Genomic DNA, 19,391 nt, shown 5'->3' with positions numbered 1-19,391 from the left:
TGGCCCCTCAAGGTGGACAGTGAGGCCGCTGCTCCTCCAGCTGCCTCTGTCTCATCACAGGCCAGAAGTGGAAAGGGTTTCAAATCCAAGCCCCGGGTTCCTGTGTGTGTTCTACGCAGCAAGGCTTCAAAGTTTCAAACTGGTTTGGAACTCAACCAGGTCCTCCAAAGGAAACCAAGGCAGGCACAGGATGGGGGCAGGCTGGCTTGGCAGGCAGCTGTGCGGATCCACCCAGAGTGCCTTGGGAGGCAGTGGGGTTGGCTGTGGCTGCTGTGAGCTGCAGCCAGGCCTCTCCCGCGTCCCCAGGGTCTGGAAGGAGGGCCTCTGCACGTTTTATAAGCCACGGACTGCGAAGGCCTGGAGCCCCACCTTCCACCCATAACAAAGAAAGGGATAGTTTCAGAACTGCTTTTATTTGGATAACTGACTGAAGGAGTCTCATTTGTAACCAAGATGGAATTCACAGTATGTTGTTACATTCACACTTAAAAAATATATCTCTACGTACAGGAATTTGCAAAGAGATGTAAACATACATTACTTTCCAAGTACATTTCTCCCCTTCTCCCTGGAGGAAAAAAAAAAAGCCATCCAATGAGGCAACCCCTTCAAAATAATTTTAATACAAAGGATGCAAACATCTATAAATGAAAAATGTGGTTCTTCTGCCCCTTCTGGGTGTCATGGGAGAGAATGTCACCGAATGAAAATGACAACAGGTTGGCTTCAGATGGAATTGGACTATTTAAAATTGAGTTTCCAGGAAAAATAGGCACTGATTTCTAGAAGAAAATTAACTCCTTACCGAAGCTATTTATTGAGCCAATATGGCTGGTTAACGTCCTCACTAGTATAAAGTAACCCAGTGCAGGACTCTCAGACATTAGCTGAACCAAGTGTACACAGTCAGACTGCAAGGGCACTGATGAGGCTACTCTGAAAGCTGGTTGTCCCCGTCCTCTAGGTGTGAGGACCACTCTGATTTTATCCCAGGGGCCCGGTCCATTCTTCCCATACTGCAACTGTCGCGCATTATACAAGGTACCCTGCTGCTTACCCACTTCAACTACTCTGCAAGTCGATTAGAAAATCTTGTTAAAAAAACAAAGAGGGAAAAAAGGCTCACGTTATCTCATCCAGGCTGCCCGCCCCAGCCCCCCAACTGGAGGCATGCCGGGTGGGGGAATGGGCGGGGGCACAGGAGGCTGTCCTCCAGGGGGGACGGCAGGAGGTGGGTAGCTGGCTGGCGGCAGGCCCAACCCTGGAGGAGGATGAGGGGGGACTGCGTGGGTAGGCGGGAGGCGTGGGGGTGGGGGTGGGAAGTTGGGGTTGTAGGTGGGTGGGGGTGGGGGGTAGCCAGGAGTAGGGGGTGGGATGGCAGGTGGGGGGAAGGAGGCTGGGGGAGGAGGCACAGGTGGCGGGGGCGGGTTGGGCGGGTAGACATGGGGGTGGTAGGGCAGGTGTGCAGGTGGGCCGTAGGCGGGGGGCAGGGCACCGTAGGAGGGTCCCTCGGTCTTCATCATGGACTGCAGGCTCTGGTAGCCCTCTCCAGACATGTAGGAGCTGGTGGTGGACATCCCGGTCATGTAGCTGGAGGGGGGCGGGGGTGGGGGCCGGTGTGGCAGCGGCGGTGGCTGGTGCACAGGGGCCGGGTGGGCCGGAGGGGGAATCTGGACTTTGGGGAGGTCAGTGGCATCCACAGGGCCCGGCGGCTCAGCCTCACCTAAGGCAGCAGCGAGGGGAGGCTTCCGGTCTGCAGGAGAGAGACGCATCAGTGCCCGGCCTCCGCCAGCAATGGTTGCTTTTTCAGTGCCTCCTGGCCCTTCAGGGCCATCTTTACAGAGGAGCAGGGAGCAGCTGCCCGCCTCCTCTGTGGCCCAACGCATGGGCCCATGCCCCATGTCCTGATGCCACCAGATGTCTCCCCACCATCTGTCAAAAAGGCCCTCCACCCTGTCTGCGACGACCTGGGGTTTTCCCTCCCTCAGCCCTGACCACACCACCTACAGGCAGTCTCGGCAGCACCCGAAGCCCCCTTGTGCCCTGGCCCCAGCCCCCTCTTCCTAGTGCAAAACGTGTGGGGGCTCCTCTGTTTTTCTGCCTTCAGAAACTGACCCCAGGGGTCAGGGCCACACTGAACTCCTGTCTGCAGCAGTGGCATTTTGCAGAAAACCTCAGAGTTAGTCAAATGAATGTGATGGCACTTAAAACAATTCTGTACAAGTCTCTGACATTCCCGGTGTACCTATCGAAGCAGCAATTCAGGTTCTATTCTAGTCAAGAGAGGCTACATCAAACCCCACTGTGTGCTCTCAGATAGCAGCCTCCTTGAGAGGAGTGTGTGCATGTGTGTGCGTGTGCGTGCTGCGTGCGTGCTGCATGTCTGTGCGTGCTGCATGTGTGTGTGCTGCGTGTGCAGCAGGGACAGGCAGCACTAGGTGTTGAGCACGCCCAAGATACTCTTGCTCAGAACCAGCCTCAGGCCCCTCCCACAGCGCCTCCCAACCCATGAGCCCTCACGCCCCCTTCTGCCAAAGCCTTATTTAACATGTTTTGGCCTGTGATCCCGGGTCACCGTCAGACCACTGGAAAATGACATCGCAACACCCCACCACAGGTAGCCAAACACACAGAATGAGTGTCCTTTCCCAAGGCAGCCCAGGAGACAGACCACAGGAGCAACATTTCTGGTTCCAGAGAACATAGAGAGGACAAAGCCATGAAGATGCTTCTGGTTCCCCAGGCACTTGGGTTAGGCAAGGCACAGCACGACATCCTGGTTGGGTAGACGTGGCCACTGGCACACAACCCGTTTGATCTTGCCAAAGCGAGCATAAGCAGGATTTCATCAGGTCGGTAACAGGTGTGCCACTGGTGTGCCACATCAGCACCCCGCCAGCCTACCGGGTAGGAAGGTCATATGTGCCTGGCCTTAGATAACTGGCTTTGGCTCCAGGTCAGGGCCAGATGCCCTGTGGTTCTAGAAGCTGACTGAAAAAGAGGTGCAGAAAAGTGCTGACACCCTTCAATGCCTCCTGTGTGTCACTCCACAGCCACCTGGGCCCACAGGCCTGCTCCTCCACCTTGCAGAAATCAACTTTTCCAACACTCGACCCTGTAGCCTGAATCTTCAAGTCACCAGTGCGCCTGCCCTTGTGCTGTGTGACTGAGCTGGAACAGCAAGTGGGGGTCTCTCCTGGGCACCCCATTCCCTCTCTGTACACTTGCTCCTGACCAAGTGCCACACACTGCCACCAAACTGCTCCCTAAACATCACTGCTGACCTGAATGCCTCTTCCCATGGCCTAGGGCCTCCCAGGAAGCATACTTCCCTCCCTTCCTCACGGCCCAGCTTTACTGCGCCTCCCAGGCCCTGCTCTCTTCAGCCATGGCCTCCTGGCAGTGTATCTGGCACCCAGGTCCCACTCAAGTCCCAGGCCTACTCCTGGCTATCTGTAATGGGGGAGGGAGCAGAGCTCTGAGGCCTCCACAGCAGCTACTCAGTGCCCTGGAGGCAGCAGCACCCCTGTGGCTGCCCCAGGCTCCCCAGATAAACCACCCATCTCCTCAGTGAAGGCACAGCCCCAGGCTCGGACCAGGGGAACTGCACTTGGCAAGGAGGTGCTCCATAAATGCTTCATGAGCAACCACAGGCATTTAAGTAAGGTTCATATTGAATTGGGGGTTTTGGGATTTGGCCCCAAAGTGGAAAATGACGCCTCTGTTCTCCCAAAGCACAAACACTATCATGATTGAGTAGGAACAGAAATGTAATCTGTGGCACATCTGTTACGGGCACACAGTGCTGTCAGCCCCAGTGTGAGCCACGTGCACCGACCAACAGTGAGTGTAGCAGGCTGGAGGAGCTGCTGACAGAGGCTTGGAAGCCTCCGGAGTATCGACCACCTTTTGGAGAGCAAGCACAGGTCACTCTGGCCTTCTCTAGCGCATCACCTTCTGAAATGGTGCCACAGGTAAAGAATGCCATCTACTTTACAGCTTTTCTCCTCTACTGCCAGCGGTATCAGAGAGGCTTTCCAGCTTACCATGTACTACTTGTTGAGAACTTTTCACTCTTTCATTTACTCTCTGTACAACTGCTTATTCTTCAGAATGCACTAAGACGACACACTGCCAATAGGAAGCAGGTGTGGGGGCGGCCGGAGCCTAGTAGCCACAGTAACCCTGCCTCTATCTCAGAAGGCGGGGTTTGGCTTTCTTTCCTAAAACGGATTCTAATACAATGTGTAGTTTAGCATTTCTGGATGTGAGAGGTCGGAAAATATTCAGATATACTTAACAATTTACAACATTCTCAAAATACCTGGTCAAAATCAGAACTTTGAGACACGGTCTCCCTCTCACCCAGGCTGGAGTACAGTGGTGCAATCATAGCTCACTGCAGCCTTGACTGCCCAGGGCTCAAATGATCTTCCCATCTCAGACTCCTAAGTAGTTGGGACTACAGGCGTGTGCTACCACACCTGGCTAATTTTTTAGACAGGGTCTCACTTTGTTGCCCAGGCTGACCTCGAACTCCTGGGGTCAGGTGATTCTCCTGCCTCCGCCTCCCAAAGTGCTGGGATCAAAAACACAAGCCATTGTGCCCAGCCCAAGAACAATTTTGCAAAGATTCCTGCCTGTGGCTGACATTTGTCAATCTGGGCCCCACAGTCTCCCTTTTCTAAGTTCCCAGGACCTGCTGCGTCCAACATTCAGAGGCGATGTGCACAGCTGGCCAAGCTGCTTCAGCAGATGCTTACCTGGAGGTGGGTGGGCTGGAGGCAACGGTGGATGAGTGGTCTCAATTTTGGGGATTTTAGGTGGTGGTGGTTCTACAGAGAAAAAGCAGATTAGAAAACCACTCATAATTCTTCACATGAATAAGCATGTCATAAAGAAAAATGTACTGGCAGAGATTTCTTTGGGAGAAAAAACAACAGAGATGACCAAGGCTTTAAGGGAACTTGAGGAAGGTTTCAGCTGAACCATTATGCATGAATCCTGTTAACAAATTAAATGCCACCTCCCTCCAAAAGACCTGCGAGCTTCCCACAGGCAGCCCATTTTCCATGTCTACCTAAGTTTCCTTGCTGGCCACTTCACTCAAGTCCTTCCAACCATGTGAGACCAGCAGAGCAACGTCTTCATGAGCATGTATGACCTATCTGGAGTCCTCCCTGGTACAGAGGACACAAAGAAAGGTCCAGAGTAGCAACATCATGTCACTGAGTCCCCTGAGGGTTCCACAAGAGAATCTCTATCTTTTCATTCTTAGACATAGTTTATTCTCTCTCTCCCAAATACTGACTTCCAGTTGGCAGCATGTCAGAAGCAGCACATTAACTGGAGTCAGCAGAGCTCTGGAGGTTGACACACTGATGGCAGGAAGAATGTGCCGCTCACAAAAGCCCAGCAGTCAGGACCCCTTGAGGTGGAGGAAACAGCCCACCCTTCCGGGGTCAGGCAGCGGCACGCAGCCAGAATCCACAATGACAGCACTAGGTCTCCAAGGCAGCCCAAGGGAAGTCCAATCTCATCCGTTTAAGAAGGCAGCGTGCACATCACAACTGAAAAAGAACCCTATTTTTCTGTTTGCATGCTGAGGCTTTTTCTTCCTGAAATGTACTTTCTTCTGGCTTGTACACCACTCAGATCTGAGTCTCCTCTGCCATCACTGGCCTCTTTCTCTGGATTTCCTCCATCTCAAATACAGGCTCAATTTAAGTTCCAGGGACTTCCTCTCTCTTCACCCTCTTCCTCAGAGTCCAAAGCCCCTCTCTAAGTGGACAACTACAAACCTACATTTCTAGCGTCCATCTTGCCACCAAAACCATGGCCCATCCCTAGACCCACCAATCAGCACCTCACACTCTACCTTTTGCCTCTGTATCCTATAACTGCTATTACTCTCACCTCAGGGACCCACCTCCTGCCTTTTTCCACAGCTGTTAATAGTTAGCTAAAGCTATCTACATCAGGGCTGTCCAACAGCAACATAACTGAGAGCCACATATCTACAATTTTAAACTTTCCAGGAGCCATTTTATTTTTTGAGACAGGGTCTCGCTCTGTCACCCAGGCTGGAGTGTAGTAGTGTAATCATGGCTCACTGCAGCTTCAACCAACCAGGCTCAAGTGATCTTGCTGCCTGAGTCTCCCAAGTAGCTGGGACCATAGGTGTGGCGCCACCACGCCGAGCTGATTTTTAAGTTTTGTGTAGTGATGGGGTCACCCTATGTGGCCCAGTCTGGCCTGGAACTCCTGGGCTCAAAGCATGCCTTGGCCTCCCAAAGTGCTGGGATTGCAAGTGTGCCAGGAACCACTTTAACAAGAAAAAGGAGCACTCCAGCCTGCGTTAACAGAGCAAGACTCTGGAAATAAAAGGAAAAAGGATAAAAATTTATTTAACCTGATAGATCGAAAATTTTATTTCAACATGTAACCAATATAAAGCTTTACTAATGAGATGTCTTACGTTCTCCTTTCTTGGAAATCTCTGTGTATTTTGCATTGTCAGTGCTTCAGAATTTGACCCGGTCACATTTCGAGTGCTTGCAGCCCTCTGCAGCCAGCAGCCTTCGGCATGGCACAGTGCAGCTGAGTTCCTCTATAAAGCTTCCTCCGGATCTGCCCTTCCTGCCCCGCAGCCAGCATGCTGAGGCCACCATGTTTCACCATGTTTCCCATGAGTGCCAGCAAGATTCTCCCCATTCCTAACCACTTGCCCTATTTACTGCTGCCAGGGGACTCGTTCTCAAATGAATTTAGACTCTGCCATTCCCCTGCTAAATCTCCAATGGCTTCCCTTGCCTCTGCCAAACTCACAGTCCTCCAGGTAAACTCTCTGATCTGGTCCTAACCCACATTTTAGATCCTATCAGAAGCTATTGCCTTTCAATTCATCACATTCCAGAAAGACTCCTCTCCATTTCCCCTGATTGTCAATTCCTTTGCTCACTTGCGTACTTCCAACTTACTGCTCCATCCTCCCCCTCTGCTCTTGCTGCTCAAATGCAACTCTTCCTTCAAGGTCGTATATAGTTTGTTTCCTGCCTCTGACAGACCTGCACGTCAACTCAATTGCATTTCATGTGGCATGGAGTGTAGCCCGTTCTTGTGTCTAACATTTAATGTCGGTCAATTTGAAGCTAATTAAAAAATTCACCTGTAGGCTGGGCACGGTGGCTCATGCCTGTAATCGCAGCACTTTGGGAGGCTGGGGCGAGCAGATCACCTGAGGTCGGGAGTTTGACACCTGCCTGACCAACATGGAGAAACCCCGTCTCTACTAAAAATACAAAATTAGCCAGGCCTGGTGGTGCATGCCTGTAATCCCAGCTACTCGGGAGGCTGAGGCAGGAGAATTGCTTGAACCCAGGAGGCGGAGGTTGTGGTGAGTTAAGATTGCACCGCTGCACTCCAGCCTGGGCAACAAGAGTGAAACTCTGTCTCAAAAAAAAAAAAATAAAATAAAATAAAAAAAAATTCACCTGTACTGAACTCATCATTCCCTCAAATATACTGGGGGAAAAAAAAAAAAAAAAGGTAGCTCTATCATAACTGGAAGATTTCACAGCAGTTTAATGAATGGAACTAAGAACCGAGAACATGGTTCTAAGAACCAGGAACCTACTGGAACTAAGAACCAAGTAACAAAGAAAGACAAATGAGCCAATAGGGTCTGTGCCTTCAAAGAGTTCAGTATGATAGGTGGACTGACCCTGTGACAAAACATTTCTAACTTTCTGTTTTGCAATTGTTCCAATTTTGCTCACTCCTTCTGTTTATTTCCAATATTGACATGAACTAACTTTGGGTTCTAGACATGTGACAGCACCTCAACCCAAGTGTGTTTAAAAGAGGCCTTGCCTGCATGGGCAGCTGGGCTGGGCCGGGCCGGGGCTGTCCGGGCAGCACACCACCCCCTACTGCCCACCCCATCTGCTGTGGGTTGGTGCTTGGGAGAGGACTCCTGCTGCTGTGATGGGGGTAAATAATCTCTAAAAATAAAATTGCAGCAACAGTTCTCCTACAGCCATAATTATACTTTTATATATGTTACTGAGTACATTTTTATTGCCAGTAATGTTTTCTGTACTGATAGCTTTGTAAGAGCACAATTTTAAAATCTATGATCAGGGGATGAATAGAAAGACAATGCTGATGGAAAAGTTTTGTATGAGCTCTAAAGTTAAGATTTAAGGCCAATTTAGATCTGAAAAGAAACAATGTTGGCTAAGAATTTAAAGTTTTGCATATAAACACATAAAACTAAAAAAACATCAGAACAGGAAATTACCTGCTGCTTTGTTCTCTTCTTTGGGAGAAACAACCTGTTACAAAAGAAAATACACAATTGTTAACTGGGATCCTGAGTATGATGAGAAAAAAATGGATTATCCAGGTACCACCAGAATCAGCGACGGCAGTCACTGTGAACAGCCTCGGACAAAAATTATTTCTAGCCTGAACTTTCAGGGCAAACCACGGCACCTACCAGATCATCATTTCTGCTCCCTTCCTCTTTCCATTTACCAAATAAGACAGAATGACTAGCTTTCCTGAATGGTGAGTTCTGAGTAAACACTAAGTTTCAGGACCACTTGGGTGCAGGAAACGGTCCACTGTTTGGGGTCAGGCAGCTGCACAGAAGCAGCATGCACAACGACACTGCTAGGACACGGCAACGACACCCTGACAGGCTTCAGAACCCTGGCAGGGATGAAACAGGCAGCAGGGCTGGAGCCGGGCAGAGAGCCCCCTCCTGGTTCTCAGAGGCAGCCTGTCCTTGGAGCACCTTTGTTTTCAGGCTCCCCACCGACAAGCAGTCGGACTGCGAGTTTCGGTGAACACCCCCTGCTTCCGGTGTTCCCTGTGCTCGCTTAGAAATGGGAACAGTGCTCAGGTGTTGCTGCCACTTGGAAAGCCTGCTCTACCCAGGGCCTGCTTTAGCCCACTCACCACGGCTCGCTTAACCTGTCGGGGAGAACTGGGCTGCGGAGAGGGTTTCTTGGGCTGTTGGGCTGGCTGCTGCTGCTGGGCTGGTTGCTGGGGGTCCTTCTGCTGGGGCTGGGATGGTTCGGAGCTTTGAGACGGCTGTGACTGCTGTACTTGCGGCACTTGTGGTGTAGGCTGAAGAGACGGGGGCTGTTGCAGCTGATGGGGGGTGTGATGAGGCATCTGTTGTTTTCCTTGTGAGTAAAGATCCAGGATTTGGTGGCAGATGTCTAAATGATAGCCAACAATTACATTTTACACAAATTGGTATTTTAAATAAAATTTTACCTGGATAAAGAATCAGTTATGATACCCCTACGAGGACCTAAGCATGAATCACATTTACAACTCACCCCATCTTCGTTGTGTGCAACACTGGTGTGTATTTTTAGTTCACCAAAAGTATGTGTTTGGACAAAGTGGAAACTATTAGATAATTTAATTAACGATGCTTCTGAAATATTGCTCACATATGTCTATCTGGGAAAATCCATTCTTGGGACTCAGGGTACACATGGAAGAATCATCTCAACATGGAACACCCTCACGAGAACGCTTAAGCATGCCTGGTACCTTCCAAAACGTCGACGGGGACATCTTGAACAAACTGCTCCCACCATCTCCTATACATGGGTTTGGAGGTCCATTCTTGTATTTCAAATTTGCACAAACGTCCTGCGAGATACATCACTGCTACTGCTATGATCTCTGGTTCCCACTGCAGTGACAAGGTGGTGCAGAGACTAGTTCAACAAGAAAAAAAAGGTTAGATAATATGATCTAATATTTATGATTAAACCAGTGCATGGAGATGCCATAACTAACCATTAATTTGCTTATTCTCCCCTAAATTTAATTAAAGTACTATAAATAAATAAACTCAAGTCTTTACTCTTCTAAAGGTACCCAACTAAGTTACTTTAACCATAGTTAGTAATTCTCTATTCCTTAAAGAATCAGAAGAATTCTAGCACATCCAAAAATTGCTACACCAATGAAAATGACTTATGTTATTTAAACTGTTGAAATCCTAGCCACTCAACTGTTTCTTCAAATGAAATCTTATGGGGGAAGTCAAATGTAAGAGAAGCTTCACTGACTGCAGTGGGATGGGGCTGGCAGCAACTCCATTCACAGGCATTCTGTTTCCCACCACAGCCCCTCATTAGATCCCTGGCCTCTCAAAAGAGTGTTAAGGCTCTAAAACTATACCAGGAAGTATATTTTTGCAGAACCAAATGGGCTCTAAGTAATTAGTTTTCAAAATTCTCCAGTGTATTGTTTTGGACTTATGTTTCAGACTGGTGATAAAATTTCAGCACCTCACACCACCATGACACGGCAGGGCAGAAGGAAACCCTCTGCCGGGAAGCAGATGACCTGGACGTCAGCCCCAGCTTTGCCATTAACTGGCTCCTCAAGCCAGGGCAAGTCAGTTTCTTCTGACACAAAATGAGGGGTTTAGATGAAATGGTCCATAAAGTCTCTGCCTATTTTAAAATACTATAATTAATCAACATTTGAACATGTATACCTGTCATTTACAAATGTCCATGCCATTTGAACCAACTTTTGAATTTTGTTTTTATCACCTAGAAATGGGGACAAAAAGGTAAATTAATAGCAATAGAAAAAAAAATTCACAGGCAGCATCAAGTATTTATTAAAAACCTACCACGTGTTCAGCACCACTCAAATACACAGCAAAGAGCTTTTGCGTGGGAAACAAGGATGAATGATGTGGGTCCACGTCCTACCCCTTCTTCCTCCTCATGACCTACGCTGAACCACCATGTATGGAAAACCTGGCTCCAAGGCTAAGTTTATTAGTCCATTAAAAAAATTCTGACTCATTTTCCTGCCTCTCCTATCACTTGGCAACTGGATGACAGAGCCTGTTTATACATAAAAGGAAACAGCATTAATAGCTGCAATACTGAATTGACTGAACAAGCCATGTCCTTGGTATTTTACACATCAAACTTTGTTTTCCTCTTTTGAGAAGCATAATTTGAGTGTCATCAAATTATAAAGACTTGATTTCAGAATGAAAAAATTCTTCTGAAAACTTTCTTCTTACCTTTGAGTTGCTTTGCATATTTTAGTAGGAACTGGTATGGATGTTCTACCTGTAAATCAAACTTGATGGTCTGCAGTAAGATTCTCTCCAGAACCATTACTTCCTCCTAAAAATCAATCACAAATGTTAGGATAGTAATTACAATTGCAGGTCTCAAGCAGCATTACAAAAGTGAGCTTTCCTGTCTATTTATTCTCTCTTCAAGTTATATTTTAGCAACTGCTTTTCCTTCCTTTCTCTCCCACTCAGACTTTTAACATGCTCAGAGACACTGATAAATTCTGAAAAGATCTCAAACACGAAGACAAAGCAGAGGTTTAATGTAAAAAAAAATACTGAAAACAAAAGATCCTTAAAAATATTATTATTTTCAATACATACATGAGTCTCCCTTTACAAAACAGATCTTTACGTTATTGATAATTTGACTAAATTGTAATTTCTTTCAAGACCTCAAATTTTAAAAATGCAATCTTTTAGGAATTTTCATTGAAAACATTTTAAGCAAGAAAGAGTTTATGATAGCCAGCCTCATGAAAACTCAGAGATAAATTGTACCAGTGTGTGTGTATGTGTGTGTATATATACTCATGTACACATATAGTGTATTATGTGCAAATGGGGGCAAATCAATTTTGTGTTTAAATCTTTCATTTATTTGAAATAAATCATCCCAACAACACTTACTGAATAAATGATCATTTCCAATTTTATTTAAAATGCTACCTAAATCACCTCCTAAACTACGTGTGTATGTCTGCCTACACACACACTATCTTTTCTGTTCACTGATCTGCCTGTCTACTCCTGGACCAGGATCAAAGGGATTTGGGTGGGATACAATAGCTCCAGTATTACTTCTCTTTTTCAAACAGTTTCTGGGTTCTGCATGTCCCCCTCACTCAAATTTTAGTAACCATTTTACTTAGTATCATTACAGAAAACATACATGCTATTAATATTCTCATTGGAAACTCAGAGGATTTATAGAATAATTAGGGAGAATGGAGATTTTCAACCATATTGAAATTTCCTTCCAAAAATTTATTAATATCTTTTCAGTCCTTTAGTTGTTTTAAAGTCCTTTCCACCCCACTGACGAGGTTTCCACAAGGTTTAACCTTGGATATTTTACTGTTGCTATCGTTAATGGAATGTCCTCTTTGATGATACTCTCTAACTAATGTCTTGAACTCAGCCCCTGTACAGCCGACTGTACCTACTGCTTAAAGACAACATAAACCACAACCAAGACACTGTGTGCGGGGAGGACAATTTGAGAGAATTCCTTGTTTGGCATCAAAGACAGGGCGTTGTAGAGGACTGTAAATCTCATCAACAGGTGCAGAGACCCACAGGTCTCTTCATTTAGAAGCATAGTATTATTTTATAGGATACAGAGATGATTCTATAATTATTTATTATTCCAAATTACATGGCAAGACTAAGGTTTTTCAATCTTAGTTTCCCAAGCATATTCTCATGAAAGTTTTTAAAAATCTTAGAAACTTTCACACAGTGTAAAAAAAACTGGGCCGGACATGGTGGCTCATGCCTGTAATCCCAGCACTTTGGGAGGCCGAGGCGGGCAGATCACTTGAGGTCAGGAGTTCAAGACCAGCCTGGCCAACACGCTGAAACCCCACCTCTACCAAAAATATAAAAATTAGCCAATCATGGTGGCAGGCGCCTGTAGTCCCCTACTTGGGAAGCTGAGGCAGGAGAATCGCTTGAGCCCGGGCGGCAGAGGCTGCAGTGAGCTGAGACTGTGCCATTGCACTCCAGCCTGAGTAACAAGAGTGAGACTCCATCTCAAAAAAAAAAACAAAACAATTTTTTTCTTTGAATGCCATTGTCACCACCTGCTTCCCAGAAGCTTCAACACTTCCTCTAAATTTAGAAACAATTCTTTTTACCAAGTGTACCAATTGGCTTGCAGGCTGTAGCCCACATACTGTTACAGGATAGCCCAGGGCCTGCCCTCCCTCTGTCTTCCAAATATTCAATTAATGGGGTCATTATAGGTCTTTGAGCAAACATCATTCCTCAGGAACGCCTTCCCTCAGCCCCTATTTATCCGGGGGACTTGCCTGGGTCCCTGGGTGGAATGCTATCACAGCACCTTAAATGACCTTTTACAGCGGACACCACAACTCATCATCAAATAGTTATATACTAATTTGATTAAAATTTATCCTGCCACTCAACTGCAGAGTCCATGAGAGCAGAGACCATGTCTGTTCTGCCTCGTGCCTCATGTCTAGTGCCCAACACAAAGGCTGAAATGAATAATACCACAGAGAAAAGCCACACAATTAAAATAAAGCTAATTAAGGCAAAAAATGTTCCATGGGACTCATGATCTTATTTTTCCTAAATACTTATACTGCCTCCACTAAAGAATTGCCCTCCTCTCTGCAGAGGAAAACATCTTCCCCAATGTCTTCACTGCTCCCAGCTCCAGGTGTTTTCCTTTGGCCCCGACTCCGACCAGGGAAGACTGCAAGAGATAGAGAGGCAGGGGGCAGGTTGCAAAGCCCCCTCCCCCATTCAGACCTAATTGGTATGGTGACCCCTCTTTTCCCATTTTCTGGGGCACAGGAGCTTCAGAACTTCTACTTTCACTGTTCCTGGACTGGGGCTTGGTTTCCTGACTTCATGGTACAGTGGGTAAAGGCTAAAAGTAAAGGGGGCTTCTCCAAGGCACCCTGGGATAGCACAAACCAGCAGCTGCCACGAGTCCATGCCCTGCTGTGGTCCCAGATCTGTGTGATGCCTTATCCTTAAGCACAGCTTGCCAGCCACAAGGTTCACCTGCCCCTGTGATGGGGGTGTGACTGAACCACAGCATGTTCCTACAATCAGACTTATCACATTAGGACACAGGGCCCCACTACTCAGTAAAAATCAAATACCCATGCACATTGAAAACATTATCTGACGGTGAAATTATTTCTATAAAACTGCATTTTTGGTTACAGTTAATATGAGTTCCTAATAGGTTCAAATGTTTATAAACAGATTAATGGATTTATAATTAAGTTCAAAAGAGTTACCCACATTGGCAATACTTAGAAAATACTAGTGTTAATCACAACCACAATATGTATAAAAGTGTTCTGGGCCCTTGTTAACTCCTCAAAGCAATGAGGAGAATGACTATACATTTTGTATATACATACATAATGCTTGGCAGAGAAAAAGATAACTATTGTGAGACAATACAAGCTAGTTAGGAAAAACAACACCATGAATGGGGCTGAACTTCATCGCTTTAGCTTTAACCGTGATTTAGAAATTTCCTCAGACCATTAGTTTGACATTTATTCCACGAGTACTTGCTGAATGCCTACTCTGTCCTGCCACTGAATGAGGCATTAGACAAAACAGATAGTCTTTGCTTTCATGCATCTTACAGCTGAGAAGGGGAGGGAGTTATGTGTGTGATAATTTGATAAAAATCATCTAATGGATACTACTATCTAAATGCACACCACTAAGTGAAAGAGACCAATCTGAAAAAGCTACATCCTATATGATTCCAATTCGATGACATTCTGGAAATGGTGAAACTATAGAGACAGTAAAAATATCAGTGGTTGCCAGAGGTTAGTGGGGAGAAGGAGACAAACAGGTGGAGCACAGAGAATTTTTAAGGCTATGAAAATAGACTACATGATACTATAATGGTGGCTACATGTTACTATACGTATGTCCAAACCCATAGAATGTACAACACTGAGAATGAACCCTAATGTAAAGTTTGGACTCTGGGTGATGTGTCAATGCAGGCTCATCAGTCATAGCAAATGTACCACTTTGGTGGGGGGGATGCTGAAAATGGGGGAAGCTGTGCATGTGTGGGGTGGGGGGTATATGGGAAATCTCTGTACTTTCCACTCATTTTTGCTGTGAACATAAAACTGCTCTAAAAAAAAAAAGCATTTTTTTTTTTTTTCTTGAGGTGGGAGTCTTGCTCTCTCATCCTGGCTGGAGTGCAGTAGCGCAATCTTGGCTCACTGCAACCTCTGCCTCCCAGGCTTAAGCAATTCTCCTGCCTCAGCCTCCCAAGTAGATGGGACTACAGGTGCGTGCCACCATGCCCAGCAAAAAATAATAAAGGTTTTTTTTTTTAAAGTAATATTAGTTTATTTACTTGTTTTTGAGATGGAGTTTTGCTCCGTCACCCAGGCTGGAGGGTAGTGGTGCCATCTTGCTCACTGCAAGCTCCGCCTCCCGGGTTCATGCCATTCTCCTGCCTCAACCTCCCGAGTAGCTGGGACTACAGGCACCCACCACCACGCCCGGTTAATTTTTTGTATTTTTAGTAGAGACGGGGTTTCACCATGTTAGCCAGGATGGTCTCGATCTCCTGACCTCGTGATCCGCCCGCCTCAGCCTCCCAAAGTGCTGGGATTACAGGCGTGAGCCACCACGCCTGGCCAGTTTATTCTTATATGGTAGAGATGGGGTTTCGCTATGTTGGCTAGGCTGGTCTTGAATTCCTGGGCTCAAGCAATCTGCCCGGCTTGGCCTAAAGTATTTTTGAAAATCTATTTAATTGCAAACTGTGATAAATGTTATGAAGGATAATTAACAGGTGTTACTGAGGTTGCAACAAGGGGAACTTGATGCGAATGGGAGTGGAGGAACACTGCCATGGGTCCCTAAAAGTGGTATTTTAAAAACACAACAAAATATGTACAATTATTTGAGCACCACTTGCTGACACTGGCGTGAGTTGTATGGAAAGGATAGGATGGCTGGTGTGACCAGTATCAAGCTCTGGGTGCATAAAAATGCTGCAAATGTTGATACCTTCCAACATTCTTGAGAAGCAAAAGACACATGGCATATGTAGGCATGTGTATGTGTACATACAGCATACATACTTTTGTTTGACCCAGAAGCTAGCTGGAGTTGTAACCCTGCCATCACCACTGCACTTAAGAAGCAGAGTCCTAATGGCAATTAAGAGGATTTTTGCTCATATCCATGAAATGTGCCACTGCCCCAAAGTACTTAGAATACTGCTGGGCACATAAGGAAGCACTGAGTAAGTGTAGGCTACACGATCTTCCCTCCTTTCTTACAAAAGCATCACAAGTAACTTCTACAGAAGGCCCTCTTAGGAACTCAAGAGACTGGCAGACACAAGGGCTACAGGCACTGTCAACATGCGGAACTGTACAATACTACCATGAGGAATCAAGACCAGAAGGCAGGAAGTTATTATCATTCTTACCTTTGGGTCATCTCCAAACTGGCCAAATTGTACATCATTTAATAAACTACGAGCTGTTTTGATGATATCTTTACATTTTTTTGGTGTTTCTTCTACTTTCCCAGCCAGAAAGAGGCAACAGGCTCCTGTCACCTAAAAGGGAAACAAAAGTTCTTGATTTTTGTTATCAAAGGTCACATAGAAATAGATACAATAAATTTTGGCCTTTGTAATAAACGGGTCTTCCTCATTCCCCTACCTTTCTTTTTATCATTCACAAACACTCCGATACTCTAGAAGCTTGAAGGAAATTTTATACATATAAATCCCCCAAACTCTAGCTTCATAAATTATTTAAAATTTAACTTTCTTAAAAAAAAAGTCATGTAAACAAAGAAAATGCCAAAAAGGAAAAGAGTCACATAAATAAATTTTCTTCTCATATTCCAATCTGAAATTAACTCCCTAAACAGCAAGCTTTGCCGTGGAAAAAGAAAGAGCACAACTAAACACAGTCTCGCGGAATCCATCTCAGCAGCACTGCCCATGCTTCCTTTTCCTTCTAGCACAGTCCTGTGGAATCCATCTCAGCACTGCCCATGCTTCCTTTTCTTTCTGCTATGGTCTGAATGTTTATGTCCTAATTCATAGCTTGAGACCTAATTCCCAAGGTGGCGGTATGAAGAAGTGAGGCCTTTGGGAAGTGATTCTGAATGGGATTACTGCCCTTATAAAAGAGGCCCAAGGGGCTTGTTCCTCCCTTCCACCATTTGAGGATGCAGCAAGAAGGAGCCCTTTTATGAGGAACAAACCCTTACCAGACACAGAATCTGCCAGCACCTTGATCTTACACCTCCCAGTCTCTACAACTGTGAAGAGTTAAGTTTCTGCTGTGTGTAAATTATTGGGTCTAAGGCATATTGTTATAGCAGCCTGAATGGATGAAGAAACTGTCCCTCCAGTTGCCTCAACCTTAGTTCAGTCCCTATATCACTGGGGTCTGAACTGCTCTGTCTTCAGCTTCTCTTTGCCCACTCCAATCCTTCCTACATGCCACTCTCCTCACATAATCCTGATCACACTAGATGTCAGACACTCTGCCGGGGGAACAAAACTGATTCCAACATGGTCTCCTTCTTCAAGAACTTCACAACCAGTGAGGAAGGTATGTATATAAATCTAACTAAAATCTTAGCTAACAAATCAACACAATGACTTTAATGTTAAGTCTGTCATTTTCACGAAACCTTTTAATTACTGCACTGTTCACCCACTGAAGCCAAATTTCTGAAGTCTGGCATTCGAGGCTTATCGTGGTCTGACCCAGTCTACCTATCCACCCAGGGTCTCATCATTTCCTTCCTGCCAAATCAAGCTCCTGGCTGGGCTGACAATGTGTCACATGGTTCCCCCTGCCTCTGCTTATGCTAGCTTCTGTTGGACCACTGACCTAGCCCATCACGGCATGGCTATGCCCTATGTACGTTTAAGGCTTACCTTAATGCTGGCACCTTCTTCCTAGCACTTTCCCTGCTCTCTCCAAGATGTAAGTTGTCTCCTCCTTGAATGCCACAACTCTTTTATCAGTATCTTCCGATGGCCTCACTTTCCATCATGTGTTCTGTGCATGTTATACCACTTATCCTGGACTGAAAGCTACTCTATCTCCCACAGAGTAAGACACAATGCACGTCTTGAGGAGTAACCGAAGAATGAGTGATATGGCATAGACAACTTCTGTTCCATTTTGCTTTCTTGGTCTTTGTTGAGTCTCAATTATAAGCCCAAATTTATGCTGGGAAAGGTACCACGGGAGTAAACTTTCATACAAAGCGCAATATGACTATGGTCCATATTGGCCTAAGTGAAAAGATTTGAACATGGCTAATTGGAATAAAAAAAGTTCAAACTTGATTTTGTTTATATGCAGTATATACCATATAAAAATAAATACTTTCTGGAAAATATGAGAAAAATAGAGCTTATAATTAGTCCACCAAACTGTGTGGAAATAATAACATATGACAGAGAATTATAATAAAATTCAAACACTTACATATCTTGGGAATTGCTTGAAGGAATGAAACATATAGAAGCGATGAAAATAAATTATTCCAGTTGCCAGGGTATCATAGTGTCTGTTGTTCTGGTTAAGGACTCTAACCAATAACTTTTACAGGTTATACTCTTAGTTAAATGTAGAAAAACAAAAAGACAAACAACAACAACAAAATCAATGGTAAAGTAAACAATATTAGTGGCAAAGTAACGAGATGGGAATCTCAGGGTGTCAGAATTCTGGTACAAGAATTAGCAAGCTGAAGTTTTATACTTTTAACACCCTTTAGAAACACTTCAACTATGATCTTTTTTTTTTTTGAGACAGCATCTCTGTCACCCAGGCTAGAGTGCAGTGGTGTGATCTTGGCTCACTGCAGCCCAGGTTGGTCTCGAACTCCAGATTTCAAGGGATGCTCCTGCCTAGGCCTCCCAAAGTGCTGGGATTACAGGCATGAGCCACTGTGCCCAGCCTCAACTGTGATCCTAATGGGTGCCTCATATCCTCCTGGCTGGCCACCTCCTCAGTGGCTAAGTCTACACCTTTAAAATGACAAACCAGAAAGAGAAAAAACCCCACCAGAAACAACATTCAAACAGATATTTAAGAACTGCTCTGGTACAGAGAAATTACTATATATTTTGTCTACAGAATCTAATTATTTCTTGGTGGTGAGTGGGGAGCCTATCTGTAACAGATTCCAAGGAGAGTCAGGATACAGCCCCAAACGTGTGCCCACATCAAAGATGAACCGAGCGCCCTCTCGGCGGTACCGGGCCTCGGTGGCTGGATCAAGTCCTTCAAGTTGTGAGGGTGTATGAGCCAAGTCTTTCTTATCCCAGTACCAACATGGCTTTGTGTGGTCCAGGTTTGCTGAAGTTACTGAAGGGCTTGAATTTTCTTTATTCTCCTTCATTTATTGAAGTAGACTTGTTCTTTCCAAAAGGTTCTCTGAAAATGTTAGAATCCTATGAGAAAGAGAAAAGCAAAGTTGGAAAGGAATACTCCATACTATAAGCAATCTAGAA

General features: G+C 45.6%; 1 protein-coding gene across 4 annotated transcripts in view; it reads right to left on the bottom strand.

The window, feature by feature from the left end:
* Positions 1-394: 394 nt before the first annotated feature.
* The window catches only part of CCNK (cyclin K), a 30,560-nt gene continuing 11,563 nt past the window's right edge, over positions 395-19,391 (bottom strand). For all 4 annotated transcript variants that reach the window (XM_055098000.2, XM_034938113.3, XM_055098001.3 and 1 more), the window contains exons 3-12: positions 19,083-19,331; positions 18,361-18,442; positions 16,326-16,457; positions 11,081-11,186; positions 10,535-10,592; positions 9,574-9,743; positions 8,965-9,230; positions 8,303-8,336; positions 4,764-4,835; positions 395-1,753 (exon numbers count right to left, since the gene is read on the bottom strand). In XM_055098000.2, the coding sequence (XP_054953975.1) occupies positions 1,128-1,753; positions 4,764-4,835; positions 8,303-8,336; positions 8,965-9,230; positions 9,574-9,743; positions 10,535-10,592; positions 11,081-11,186; positions 16,326-16,457; positions 18,361-18,442; positions 19,083-19,279 (1,743 nt within the window). In that variant the 5' untranslated portion in view covers positions 19,280-19,331 and the 3' untranslated portion in view covers positions 395-1,127. The remainder of the gene's footprint in view (positions 1,754-4,763; positions 4,836-8,302; positions 8,337-8,964; positions 9,231-9,573; positions 9,744-10,534; positions 10,593-11,080; positions 11,187-16,325; positions 16,458-18,360; positions 18,443-19,082; positions 19,332-19,391) is intronic.

This window comes from Pan paniscus, chromosome 15 (genome assembly GCF_029289425.2).
Source record: "Pan paniscus chromosome 15, NHGRI_mPanPan1-v2.0_pri, whole genome shotgun sequence".
Taxonomy (NCBI): Eukaryota; Metazoa; Chordata; class Mammalia; order Primates; family Hominidae; genus Pan; species Pan paniscus.
This window is presented reverse-complemented; position numbering and strand designations above follow the sequence as displayed.